The sequence below is a fragment of the Canis lupus genome, chromosome 1 (assembly GCF_048164855.1).
Source record: "Canis lupus baileyi chromosome 1, mCanLup2.hap1, whole genome shotgun sequence".
NCBI classification, from domain to species: domain Eukaryota; kingdom Metazoa; phylum Chordata; class Mammalia; order Carnivora; family Canidae; genus Canis; species Canis lupus.
Genome location: NC_132838.1, coordinates 88,231,357 through 88,245,661, shown reverse-complemented (window position 1 = coordinate 88,245,661; position 14,305 = coordinate 88,231,357). Strand labels below are relative to the sequence as shown.

Sequence of the window (14,305 nt, the reverse complement as noted above, 5' to 3'; positions counted from 1 at the left end):
AAGGTGACGGGACCACTGTACTCTGAAATACTCTGAAATTACTACCATCCTCTGAAGGAACACACATTATCCTACTAGGTTCTGAGTACATCTTTGCAATTGGTACCTCGTGGTCTAAGGGCTAAATTTTAGCTGCCTTCTCCTTTTTAAGTCCCTAAGTCATGAACATTCATAACATACGAATCATAATAAAACTATTCATTTGTATGTCACATTACAGCTTTGGGTGAACTTGCATTTAGAATAGGTACATTGCTTCTACCCTCCAGGTGAGTAGGGCAGATACATGTCTTCTCTTGAGGCAGGAAGAGGCTGGGCTCAGAGGTATGGGGGGGGGGTCTTCCTCACAGTCACACAATGAATAAATTGCAGAGCCTAGATCAGAGCTCAGATATGCATGTTAGTTTTATGCAGTCCTTAAGAACTCCTGTGAAGTTCTTTATGGTAAAATTTTGCTAGCATTGTACATATTTTGATCATTAAAGGATTTGACCTCTTGTCTTCAGTTAAACTGATTGTTAAATATTTGTTTTAGACCTCGTGCAAAGAGAAAACTGAATATCTAGAGAAAATGATTCAGAGAAATGAAAGATACAAACAAGATGTGGAGAGGTTCTATGAACGTAAGCGACATTTAGATTTGATTGAGATGCTTGAAGCTAAAAGGCCATGGGTGGTAAGTCTTAATTATTAGAGGCAAGAATAGTGATGCTTTAACTAGCAGACAAGCCATAAAGAAGGCAATAATTGCTCTGTATTCAAATTATGTATTTTTGCCTTATATACTATAATAAAATTTGTGTTATGATAGAGCTGTATACTGTTACTATTGTGTAACAGATAAGTTGATTGTGCTCCTAATTCTCCCAGATTTGAGTCCTCAACAGATTATGTAAGACATTAGCGATCTAAAAATGTTCACACATAAAAATGAAATCTTTGAGTGCCCTCAAGTCACAGAGAATTTTCTTGGCATGTGCCACCAATAACTTCAGGTACAGGTGGAGCGGAAGGCTGAGGACTACTTCTCTACTCATGCTTCATAAGTTTATTGAGGCTAATGTTGTCTTTTAATCACTGTGCTGTACAGTTATTATGTTTGGCCACAGTTTGGGCTAAAGAGTCTGTTCCCTCAGTGCATTTCTTTATGACAGGTGGAATAAAATAGGGAAGTTTTAAGATGTTTGTTCCAGGGTTAGGATGAAGGTAATTGTTAATTGATTCGAAAAATATGTAGCTGTGTTTATGGCATTTCTTCCTCACCCCTTCACCCTATCCTGTCCCATAATTCCAATATTAAACTTTTTGCTTTCTTCAGCTTGTTTTGACTATATTTGCCCATTATTACTTTTAAACCTACTTTGTTTTTCCTTTAAAAGTCTTTTTGTTTATCCTTTTCTTTCTGAGATTGATTTCAATTTTTTTTTTTTTTCCCCATTTTTAAAATTTACTCTGTAATCTTTCTTTTTTTCAGCCCATACATTCTTAACTATAAGCTCTCTGGGCACTCCACTTACTTTTCTTTTTTAGCAAATATTTACTAATTCCTGTAACATGACAGACATTTTTACTCGCATTTTTGTTCTCCTTTGATCTGTTTTTCCTTTGTTCATTTTTACTTTTCATAACTGAGTTTATTTTTTATTTATTTTTTTAATAACTGAGTTTATTTATACCTTCTGCTATCCCTTCTTCATTGAGAGACTAGAAAGACTAGTAGCAATTCAGAACCAGCTTCAGAACCAGGAAGGGATGGAAGTGAGGGCCCAGCCCAATAATAGAGGTAAATACTCAGGGAGTGTTGAGCTTCTTAGTAAATCAGTGTTGGTATTCACTGCTACTGAAGTTATTTCAGGCAGTAGATTTCACATGAGTAGACTTGCCAAAAGGATACCCAGTCTTTTCATAGATTTGGTTTCTGTTTGCACCTTGATTTTAGCGTATGGGTTTTTAGTTCCACCTACTAGTGCATTAACTTCTATTTCTTGAATTAATTGCAAGGAATATGAAAACGTTCGTCAGGAGTATGAAGAAGTAAAACTAGCTCGTGACCGAGTGAAGGAAGAGGTGAGGAAACTGAAGGAAGGGCAGATCCCCATGACACGTCGAATTGAAGAAATTGAGAGGCAGCGGCACACTTTGGAGGCTCGAATCAAAGAGAAGGTACTTTTCCCAGCTCGGTTATGGATCTTCTGTATTTGAGCAAGTACAATAACTATTTTGTAGATCTGTTATTTTGTGGATTTACTTGAAGCTTTTGTTCCTTTTTAAGCTTGATTCTACCACTGCAGGGCTTTTCAGGGTACTAACTGTCACTGCTGGTGGGTTGCTCCTTTGTGGAAACTCCAGCCTACAAAAGAGAAAATGGAAATGTGATTGTTTTAATGACAAGAAGACTCAGAGTAGTATTTGTAGGAACATTGAACATCTTTTGTGAATTTATCATAGAAAACTTGGTGTTTCTTAGAATAAATGGTATAATGGCATATGGAAAATTCCATTTATTAAAAAATATATTTAAACATTTTAAACTCAGGGACTCCTGAGTTGGGTGGCGCAGTGGTTGAGCATCTGCCTTCAGCTCAGGTCATGATCCTGGGGTACTGGGATTGAGTCCCATATCAAGTTCCCTGTAGGGAGCCTGCCTCTCTCTATGTCTTTGCCTCTCTCTTGTGTCTCTCATGAAAAAAATAAATCTTTTGGAAAAAAATTTTTAACTCAAAAATTTTTATGGTTGTGGCTTTTAACTTTAGGGAGATTTTGGAGTCCCAAGATTTTTGAGGACAGTTTAAACTATGGACCCCACTATCCTGGTAGGATTGCTTTTAGGATCAGATGAAAATCATGAGTTAATAAATGCAGAGATAAACGTGTGCATATTGCTATGGCTATTTTTATTTATTTAAAAAAAATAAAAGTAAGTAAAAAATAAAGATTTTATTTATTTATTGATGAAAGACACACACACAGAGAGGCAGAGAGACAGGCAGAGGGAGAAGCAGACTCCATGCAGGGAGCCCAACATGGGACTCGATCCCGGGTCTCCAGGATCACACCTTGGGCTGAAAGCGGCGCTAAACCGCTGAGCCACTGGGGCTGCCCTATGGCTATTTTTAAATATCATTGAATAACCTTTTATAGATTTGCAAGTAAGTTATTTTTGGTGTTAACATGAATTTGGTTTGAAAGAAATGAAAAAGCATTGTGAATTAAATTAATTTGGTTGGGGGGCCACATAATTGGCTTGCTTGAGATTTTAACTAAATTCCCCTCCTTGTGGTTCGATCTTACAGGCAACAGATATTAAGGAGACCTCTCAAAAATGTAAACAAAAGCAAGATATTATAGAAAGGAAAGATAAACAGGTAAGATTTTTGTATTGAAATTTTTATTGTGCTAATTTCACCTTACTTTTGTGTTCAGGCCTGAATTATGGGACAACCTTTTGTTTGGAAAGTGTCTAAGGTCCTCCTCATTCCCTCCTTGGTCTGTGAGGGCTACTAAGATTCAGAAGTAGAGCAGTTGCACAGACGATAATGAGGAAGAATTCTCACAACTCCTAGATAGGCACTGTGATCTTTGTAACTGAGTGGCTGTAGGTTTTTAATGGACTCATGGTAAAATTGGATTTAGTTATCTCAGAAATTAAATTTTAAGAGATCTGTTGATGTTAAGAGTTGGACGTTAAAAAGCTGGTAACAGATTCTTTGTACAGGTTGGGGCTTGATGGCAGAATTGTTTTAAGATGGCTATACAGGAAAGTGGGCTTAGCCAAGAGATCCTCAACCATGTGTAGAGTTTTGTTCTTCAGAACCGTTCAGATACCTGAGTTTGAATTACCTGTCTTTGGGATAGACGCATAACTTGAAACATTCCCAGTGGTTGAAGCATTATGTTCATCTTCTGGTTTTTTCAGCCCCACCCATTTTTCTGTAGCTTTATCTTCAGATTCCAGGCACCTCTGATTTAATTTCTCCAGGATAAACCTCAGATTCTCATGGCAGAGGCTCAGCCATCAGTGTGAAGTGCATCTGTGTGGAGGGGTGCGGGGCACTGGGCGGGAGGCAGGGAGGGGGCAGTCCTGTTGTGTATGAGGTCTTTTCTCCTTGATATCTCCTGGTTGTTGAGAGGCTCCAGAATTGTTCTTTTGTTTTGAAAGAGTCCTCCTCTCTTTCCTTTTTCTCCTCATCACCTTTCACACTGTGGCTCCTCCAATAGGGTACTACATCAGTGGTCCTTCTGCTGTCTTTCCTCTTTTGAATGCTCTTGCTGTCTCCTCCCTTGGTTCCCTCTGTCCCTGTGGGAGTGAAGCTTTGTACTCCATTTCTAATACTTTGTTGGAGTTTAGGAGGGAAAAGACATAAAGATTTCATCTTTAAAACCCTAAACAGGGATGAATACAGATTGCTAAGTTGTGTAAATTTGAATCATCTTTGTTTCTGTCGCAAATCGTACCTGATATTTTAATACATTGCTGGATTCAGCTGGAAGATCTTGTATTTACAGTTTTTTGCACCATATGAGATTGGCCTAAAATTTTATTTTTATTTCATCCTTAACTGGTTTTTCAGTATGTGATGCTGACTTTTTAACTACTTTAATACTCCTTGGACCAGTATTTTCTATTTTGCTCTTAGTGTATTTACCAGGGCTTGTCACTTTATAAGTTATTTCACTTTTAACTTTTATTAACTTAAAAAAATATATTTATTTATGAGCAGTGGCAGAGACACAGGCAGAGGGAGAAGCAGGCTTCTCAAGGGGAGCCTGATGCCGGACTTAATCCCGGGATTAAGTTAGGTTCACACCCTGAGCTGGAGGCAGATACTAAACCACTGAGTCACCTACATATCCCTAACTTTTAATAAATACATTTTAGGGCATAAATAATTTTTTGGTTATCATTTGGCTACATCTCATATATGTGGTTAAGTGCTTTTATTGCTTTTCTACTTCAGATTCCATATTTTCAGCCATCAGTGAATTTGGTTTGAAAATTTAACATTTTCATTCATTTAAGCTTATATAGAAGTTCTTACTATTTTAATTTCTATGGATATGGAATTTCAAAACCTTAAAGTAGAGTTCTAATTCTGTTCCTATATGGTTAATAAACATGGGCTTTATGACTTTTAGATATTTTGAGATCTTTTTGGACTTTTATATTTGGTTTTGTACATGTTCTGTAAATATTCAAAAAGAATGTATTCAGTCTATTTATATGTATAAATATATGTGTTACAACAGGTTTACTATACTTCTATTATGTCAATGCCCTATGTACATTTTTATCCATTTTTAAAGTGAAATACCCTCTTCTATGAATATAGAATTGTCTATTTTTCCTAATGATTATATTAGGTTTCGTTTTCTAGGTTTTAAAGCTATATTGTTTTATTATTTCTGCATCATGTTTTGATTAATTTTTTCTGCTGTGAGTAGTATGTACTGGGTTTTGTTCTGCAGTTTTCCTCATTGTGGTGTTATGACACTTTGTCATCCAGGGAGTTTCACCAGTCCATTTATGGTTGGTTTCTACTCACTATGCTTTTTGTTGGATTTCTCCTGCCTGCTCCACTTTCTCCTTTCTGTTGGTATTGATAGCTTTTTTTTTTTTATTCCATTTTTCTCCCATGGAGTTATATATTCTAAACCTATTCTACTGACTACTTTTAAAGTTTTAAATAACATATTTTTTAAAAGTTAGCATTTTGGGATGGCTGGGTGGCTCAGTGGTTGAGTGTCTGCCTTCAGCTCAGGGTGTGACCCCAGGATCCTGGGATCGAGTCCCACATTGGATTCCCTGTGGGGAGCCTACTTCTCCCTCTGCCTGTGTCTCTGCCTCTCTTTGTGTGTCTCATGAATAAATAAAAATCTTTAAAAAATTAAAAAGTCAGCATTTTTATTCTTCTGTTTAGTTAAGATACTTTGTCTTCTTCTATTCCATGTCTGTACCCTCAGAAATGATACTTACCAGTTATTTAAAATGTTATTTTTACAGTCTGTGCCTATTTAGACTTAATTTGTTTTATTATTTTTTTTGTAAAGATTTTATTTATTCATGACAGACACAGAGAAAGAGAGGCAGAGACACAGGCAGAGAGAGAAGCAGGCTCCATGCAGGGAACCCGACGTGGGACTCGATCCCTGGTCTCCAGGATCACACCCGGGGCCAAAGGCGGCGCTAAACCGCTGAGTCACTGGGGCTGCCCTATTGGGTTTTTTTTTTTTTTTTTTTTTTTTTTTTTTTTATATTACTTGTTTTATCTTATTTCTGCCTTTAGGAGGTAGACTTTTTTGTTGCTGGATATTTTGCAAGGATGTTTCAGAGACACTCTTTGGGTGATGAACTTTGAGTTCTTGTATGTTGGAAAATAAGTTTTTTGCATTCATTGTGGAATGTTAATATGGCTGAATCTTAAATTATAAACTCTAAATTGTTTTTTTCCCAACACTTTGACTATCTTTCCTCTGTGTCCCATGAGGTCTTATATTCCTAAAAAGTAGCAGATATGAGAGCTAGGCACAGACCATATTAGACCCTTAAAGAAAAAAGAAAGGAAATTGAATTTGATTCTAAATGCAATGAGAGAGAAAGCTTTTGAAGTTTTTAAGCTGGAGAAATAGTACTTCATATGTTTTAAAAGCACTCAGGATTGCCTTACAGAGAGTGAATTGTATGGGACAAAAAAGTAGAGAGTTCCATAATAAGGCCACTGAAGTAGGCAAGGCAAGTGAGAAGGCTTGCTTCTCCTCATATGATAGTCGTGGACAGGCAAGTTTAGAAAACTGAACCACAAAATTTGCTCGGGGAGTAGATAGACTGAATTGTGGAAGAATTGAGGATCCCTTCTAATCTTTTTGACTTCACAATTGGATGGATTAGTGGTACCTTTTACTGAAATGAGGATTCTTAGGAGAGTGGAAACGAGTTCTCTTTGACTCTATAAAGTTCCATTCTTTTACTTTAAACCTATTTGTGTCTTTGAATCTAAAATGTTTCTTGTGGATCATGGGCTTTCTTTTTTTATTGAAGTAAATATTAACATACAACATTATGTTAGTTTCAGGTATATGACATTGACTCAATTCTGTGCATTACTCATTGCTTACTATGATAAGTATAGTCACTATGTATTACACACTGTTATTCCAGTATTATTGACTGTTTTCCTTATGTTGTACTTTTCATTTCTGTGGTTTATTTTATAACTGGAAGTTTTTGATCTCATAATCCCCTTTATTTAACCCATCCCCCATCCACCTTCCCTCTGGCAACCACCACTTTGTTTTTTTACTTAAGAGTCCATGTATATATGTATTTATGTAGGTATGTGTATATACATGGTGGCAGAGGGAGAGAATCTCCAGCAGATGTGGTGCTGAGCATGGAGCCTGATGTGGGCCTTGATCTCATGACTCTGAGATCATGACCTGAGCTGAAATCAAGGGTTGGACGCTTAACCAACTGAGCCACCCTGGCACCCTGAGCATCTTTTTATGTCTGTTGGCTGTCTGTATGTCTGCTTTGGGAAAATGTCTATTTAGATTTTCTGCCTGTGTTTTAATGATGTTGGGTTTTTTGTTTGCTTTTGTTTGGTGTTGAGTTGCATAAGATCTTTATATATTTTGGGTATTAACCTCTTATCTATCACTTGCAAATATCTTCTTTTATTTACCAGGTTGCTGTTTTGTTTGTTGACAGCTTCCTTCACTGTGCAAAAACTTGATGTTGTTGTACCAGTAGTTGTATTTGGTACACCAGTTGGCCCAATAGTTTATTTTTTTCCTTTTGTCTCTTGGCTGAAGAGACAGCCATAAATATGTTGGTAAGGGCAATGTCAAAGACATAACTGCCTATGTTACCTCGTAGGAGTTATATGATAATATGTCTCACCTTTAGGTCTTCAATCCATTTTTAGTTTATCTTTGTGCATTTTAAGCTGGAGAAATAGAAACTGGTCCAGTTTCATTCTTTAGCATGTAGCTATTGAGTTTTTTCAACATTTATTGAAAAGATTCTTTTTCTTTTTGTATATTCTTGCTTTCTTTGTTGTAGATTGACTATATAGGTGTGGGTTTAATTTCCAGGCTCTCTATACTGTTCCAATGATCTATGTACCTGTTTTTTGACTGGTACTATACTGATTTGATTACTTTCGCTTTGGAGTATATCCTGAAATCTGGGATTGATATACCGCCACCATTTTTCTTTCTCACAGTTTCTTTGATGATTCATTAACTTGTGTGTTTCTGTACACATTTTGGGATTATTTGTTCTAGTTTTGTGAAAAATGCTTTTGGTATTTTGATAAGGATTGCATTGAATCTTAGACTGGGATAGTATAAACATTTTAATGATATTAATTCTTCCATGAGGATAGTATATCTTCCCATTTGTTTATATCACTTTTGGTTTCTTCCATTGATGGCTTGTAGTTTTCAGAGTATAAGGCTTTTACCTCCTTGGTTAAATTTATTCCTCGGTATTTTATATTTTAGGGTGCAGTTATAGATGGCATTGCTTTCTTAATTCCTCTTTTTGCTACTTTATTATTAGTGTGTAGAAATGCAACAGATTTGTTTAGATCCATTTTGTATTCTGCAACTTTACTGAATTCACTTATTCTAACAGTTTTTTGGTGGAGACTTTAGGGCTTTTCATATATTGCATACCATCTGCAAATAGTGACAATTTTACTACTTTTACCAGTTTGGCTGTCTTTTATTTATTTTTCATGTCTGATTGCTGCAGTGAGGATTTTCAGTATTATGTTGAATAAAAGTGGTGATAGTGAATGTCTTTCTTATTCTTAATCTTAGAGGAAAAGCTTTCAGCTCATTGAGTAGATGTTAGATGTGAGATTTTCATATATAGCCTTTATTATGTTGAGATGTGTTTCTCTAAACATGAATGGTTGTTGTATTTTGTCACATGCTTTTTCTGCATGTATTGAGATGGTGATAGGATTTTTATCCTTCTTGTTAATATGATGTATCCTGTTGATTGTAAGTATTGAACCATTCTTGCATCCCTGGAATAACTTGCACTTGGTCATGGTGAATGATCCTTTTAATGTACTGTTGAATTTGGATTAATACTTTGTTGAGGGTTTTACATCTATATTCCTCAGATACTTGCCTGTAGTTTTTTTGTTTTTTGGTAGTCTTTTTGTCTGGTTTTGGTATTAGTGTAATTGCTGGTCTTGTAGAGTTTGGAAGTTTTCTGTTTCAATTTTTGGAATAGTTTGAGAAGAACAGACATTACCTTTTCTTTAAATGTCTAGTACAATTAGTGTGAAGCCATCTGGCCCTGGACTTGTTTGCTGGGAGATTCTTTTTTTTTTTTTTTTGGTCAAATCCATAAACTATTTGCTGTTATTTTTATTGAATTGAATTAAAATTATAATTTAGGGAATACTGAAAACTTCATGATGGTGCATCATCTTACCAAGAACAGGGAATATTTTTTTCTTTTGCCCAAGTCTACCTCTGTGTCTTTCAAGAGAAATTCACTCATACATACAAAACCATGTAAGCGTATATTCATTTAGCAAGTCAAAGACAGCAATCTGTCCAATCCAGATTCCTATTGTTTATATTCTGAGACCCAAGGCCCAATAAAAAATCATGCATGGGCCTCAAGATGATAATGAATCCCTTCAAATTACATATAAAACTTGTGTGTGTGAGTGCTTTATTATTTTTTTTTAAAGATTTTGTTCATGAGAGACAGAGGCAGAGACAGACATAGGCAAGGGAATAAGCAGACTCCCTGTGGGGAGCCCAATGTAGGAGTCAGTGCCAGGAACCCAGAATCACGACCTGAGCTGAAGGCAGATGCTCAACCACTGAACCACCCAGAAGCCCCGTGTGTGTGGTTTAAATGAAATTTTTATTATATGTTGTTTTCTCTGAGAGATCATTATGATTTTCCTCTGCATTCTCATTCAAGTATAAACTTTCTAGTCTGTAATTTCCCCAACAGTAGCAATCTCATGTTTACAAAGAAACAAATACACATGACTTTTTTTTTTTGTTGTTAGTGCTTCTAAGTACAATGACCCAAGCAACAAGTAGTTTCTCTCTACCCAAAATTGAGCCAAGCAATATGATAGAAAAGGATATTAGAATGATCCTTATACTAAAAAAAAAAAAAAAAAAAAAGGCAAGACAGACTTATTTGGGACAAAGCACTAAAATCAAGTAGAGAACCATAACAGTCACTTGCAACCTAATTCAATAAAAAATACAACAAAGAAGAGATCATAGAAGCATACTGTCAGTGTTGTGCCCAAGATTGCGAATCCGAGAAACCACCAAGGAGCCGACACCAATGCTCGAGCTTGGGTCCAAGTATACCCGGCACAGGGGAGCAGGGACTTGGACCTTTTGGGAGATTTTTGAGTAGTGATTCAATTTTATCACTAGTATTTGGTCTGTTTATGTTTTTTGTTTCTTCCTAATTCAGTTTTGGGAGATGCTATTTTCTAGGAATTTATCCATTTTTTCCTAGGTTGTCCCAATTTTTTGGATGATAATTTTTCATAGTATTTTCTCTTGTATTCCTATAATATCAGTTACTTCTTTTCCTTCATTTTGGATTGTATTTGAGTCCTCTCCCTTTTTTTCTTTGAGTTTGGCTAAAGGTTTATCAATTTTGTTTATCTTTTCAAAGAAACAGCTCTTGGTTTCTTTTACCTTTTTCTTTCAGTCTGTATTTCATTTATTTATGTTTTAATCTTTATTATTTCCTTCCTTTAGCAAGTTTTGGGCTTGCTTTGCTCCTTTTCCAGCTCCTATGAGTGTAAGGTTAGGTTTGAGATTTTCATTTGTGGGGATAGACCAGTATTTCTATAAAATTCCCTCTTAGAACTGCTTTTACTGTGTTCCAAAGATTTTGGCCCATTGTGTTTTCATTTTCATTTATCTCCATGGATTTTTTAATTTCCTCTTTAATTTCTTGGTTTTCCCATTCATTGTTAAAAACCATTATGTTTAGCCTGTGTGTTCTTTTCAGATTTCTCTTGTAATTGATTTCTAGTTTTATATCATTGTGGTCAGAGAAGGTGCTTGATACGATTTCAGTCTTCGTAAACTTGTTGAGACCTCTTTTGTGGCCTGATGTGATCTACTCTGGAGGATGTTCCATGTGCACTCGAGAAGAATGTGTCTTCTGTTTTTGGGATGTAATTTTTTTATTTTTTATTTTTTTTTTAAGATTCTATGTATTTATTTGTGAGAGGCACAGGGAGAGTGGCCGAGACATAGGGAGAGGGAGAAGCAGGCTCCCTGCGGGGAGCCCGATGTGGGACTTGATCCCCAGACCCTGGGATCACGCCCTGAGCCGAAGGCAGACGCTCAACCACTGAGCTACCCAGGCATCCCAGGGGATGTAATATTTTGTGTATGTTTGTTAGATCCATTTGTAAATGATCCAGACCACTGTTTTTTGAATTTTTTTTTCTTTTGGTCTGAGTGATCTATCCATTGATGTAAGTGAGGTGTTAAAGTCTTCTATTATTCTATTGTCAAGTTCTCATTTTGTCTGTTAATATTTACTTTATGAATTTAGGTGCTCCTTTGTCGGGCACATCCATATCTACAATTGATATATCTAGTTGGACTGATCTCTTTATCATCATGTAGCGCTCTTCTTTGTCTCTAGCTTCAGTCTATTGTGTTGTTTATTTTGTCTTGTATATCTATTGCTATTCTTGCTTTTTTTTTTTTTTTTTTCCCCTGCTTCATTGCGTGGAATATCCTTTTGGATTCCTTCACTTCAGTCTGTGTGTCTTGAGGTCTCAGGTGAGTCTCTTAAAGTCATCATATATACGGGTCTTGGTTTGTTTTTGGTTTTTAATCCATTTAATCATTCTAAGTCTTTTGATTAGAACATTTAATCCATTTACATTTGAAGTAATTATTGATGTGTACTTATTGCCATTTTGTTTTCTGGTTCTTTTTTGTAGTTCTTCTGTTCATTTTTTCTTCTCTTGCTCTCTTACCCAGCAGTTGAAAGCTTTCTTTAGTGTTATGCCTATATTCATTTCTGCATTATTTTTTATCTATTTTAGGTTTTTGATTTGTGGTTGCCACTGGGCTCATATATAACATCTTATGTGTGGAGCAAATCTCTATTAAGTTGCATAAGTTTGAACACATCCTAAAATAACTACTACATTTATACTTCCCCCTCCACATTTTATGTATGTGATGTCGTACTTTATATCTTTTTGTGTATCCCTTGACTAAATTTTGTAGGTATAATTTATTTTACTACTTCTCTGTTTTAAAAACTGGCTTTTATAAGTGACTGATCTACCTTTAATACCTGGTTACTTTTACCTTTGAGCTTTTTTTTTCTTTTCATAATTTCCTTCTAGTTCTGGCTTCGTCTTTGCACTTAAAGAGCCTCCTTTAAATTTAGTGATGAACTCATTTAATTTGTTTGCCTGGGAAACACTTTATCTTGTATTCTAAATGATTTACCTTGTTGGCTAGAGTATTCTTGGTTGTGGGTCTTGTCTTTTCAGCACTTTGAATCTATCAGTGACACTCCCTTTAGGCCTGCAAAGTTTTTGCTGAAAAATCAGCTGATAGCCTTATGGAGTTTCTTTTAGTGTATAACTGTTGTCTTTTGCTCCTTTAAAAATTCTCCTCATAAAAATAAATTATGTATCTTGGTGTGGTCCTTGGGTTCATCTTGTTAGAGGCTCTCTCTGTGCCTTATAGACTGTTTCCTTCCCCAGATTAGGACATTTTTCAGCTAGTTTTTTTTGTTTGTTTGTTTGTTTGTTTTTTTAAGTTTTCTGCCTCTTCTCTCTCTTCCCTTTCTGGAATCCCCATAATGTGAATGTTATGCTTGATGATGTCACAGAGTTCCCTTAACCTGTTCTTATTTTTTATATTTTTTTCTTTTTGATATTCTGCTTGATTGCTCTCCATTACCCTATCTTCCAGATCATCTGTATCCTCTAATCTCCTGTTGATTCCCTTAGTATATTTATTTCTGTTATTAATTTCTTCTGCTCTGATTCTTATATTTTCTATCTCTGCTGAAGTTTTCATTGAGATCATCTATGCTTTTATGAAGTCCCAATTTCTCTATTTGAATCTTTATTAGGTATATTGCTTACTTCCATTTCATTTAGCTCTTTTCTGTGTTTTTTGTCTTGTTCTTTCATTTGGGACATATTACCCTCTCATTTTGTCTGACTCTATGTTTGTTTCTGTGTCGATCAGCTACATCTCCTAGTTATGAAAGTCCTGGTCTTTTGTGGAAGAGATTCTGTGGTATCCTGTAGTTCTTGCCCTCTCTGGTCTCCAGGGGTGTCCTCTGTGTGGGCTGCATATGTCCTGCTCTTGTGGCTGAGCCACTGTTGCCTTCAGCTTAGCTGACTGCAATGACCAAAATAGGTGCTGTGGGTGCACTAGGCAGGGTGTGGTCTCTGCTGTTGAGAGGCCTGTTTGAGGTTGCTTCAGGCTTGCTAGTGGGCAGGGCTGGCCATCTGACTAGGAGTCTGCAGTTATCCTCTCAAAGGGCATCTCTTGCTCCCTGCACAGCCGCCAAGAGTCTGGGCTGCTGAACTATAGGTGTGCCAGGGTGTGAGGTTATCTTTCCCCCTCCCAGGGCAGGAGTCATTTTAAAGTGGTACTGGTTCCTTCTGGGGCTTCCTACAGGGTGTGGTGTGCCAGGAGCAGTGGTTTGGATGAGTAGGTCCTCAGGGGAATGCTTGGGTGGAGCACCTAATGCTAGCAGGATATAAGTGGGGTGGGGGTGGGGCATTAGCTCTGGCTTCTGCAAGTGTCTGGCTAAGCTGGTGGAGTAGAAGAGAAGTGGCATCTGCCAGCACCTTGGTTCCTGGAGAAGTCTCCTGAAGATCCCTGCCCATTCACACACTCTAAGATTAGTCAATAAATCCCTTCCCTTGTACCCCAGGTGCTTTTCAGACTGCTGCTTCTATGCTATGTCTTGTGCAGTTAATTTTTTGTTCTTTAAGGGCAGCTACGGAGTTTCTTATTGCCATCTGGCTCTTACAGATTTAAGTCTCGTGATTTATCAAGGGCCATGTTACCGGGATTCATCTTCCCAGTGCAGGCCCTCACTGCCGGGATTGCCTGGTATGGGATATGATCCTCTCACTTCTGCATGCGTGGCTACAAATTCAGGGGTTCCCATAGCAGATCTTCAGGTTTGATATTTGCTACAATGATTCGCAGAACTCAGGAAAATATAATACTTGAGAATTGCCAGTTTATTACAAAGGATGCAACTCAGTAACACCCAAATGGAAGAGATGCT

At 36.7% G+C, this 14,305-nt stretch overlaps 1 protein-coding gene across 3 annotated transcripts in view; it reads left to right on the top strand.

The window, feature by feature from the left end:
* The window catches only part of SMC5 (structural maintenance of chromosomes 5), a 92,932-nt gene that overhangs the window by 22,237 nt on the left and 56,390 nt on the right, over positions 1-14,305 (top strand). For all 3 annotated transcript variants that reach the window (XM_072838436.1, XM_072838428.1, XM_072838446.1), the window contains exons 6-8: positions 536-676; positions 2,002-2,163; positions 3,294-3,365. In XM_072838436.1, coding sequence (XP_072694537.1) covers positions 536-676; positions 2,002-2,163; positions 3,294-3,365 — 375 coding nt within the window. The remainder of the gene's footprint in view (positions 1-535; positions 677-2,001; positions 2,164-3,293; positions 3,366-14,305) is intronic.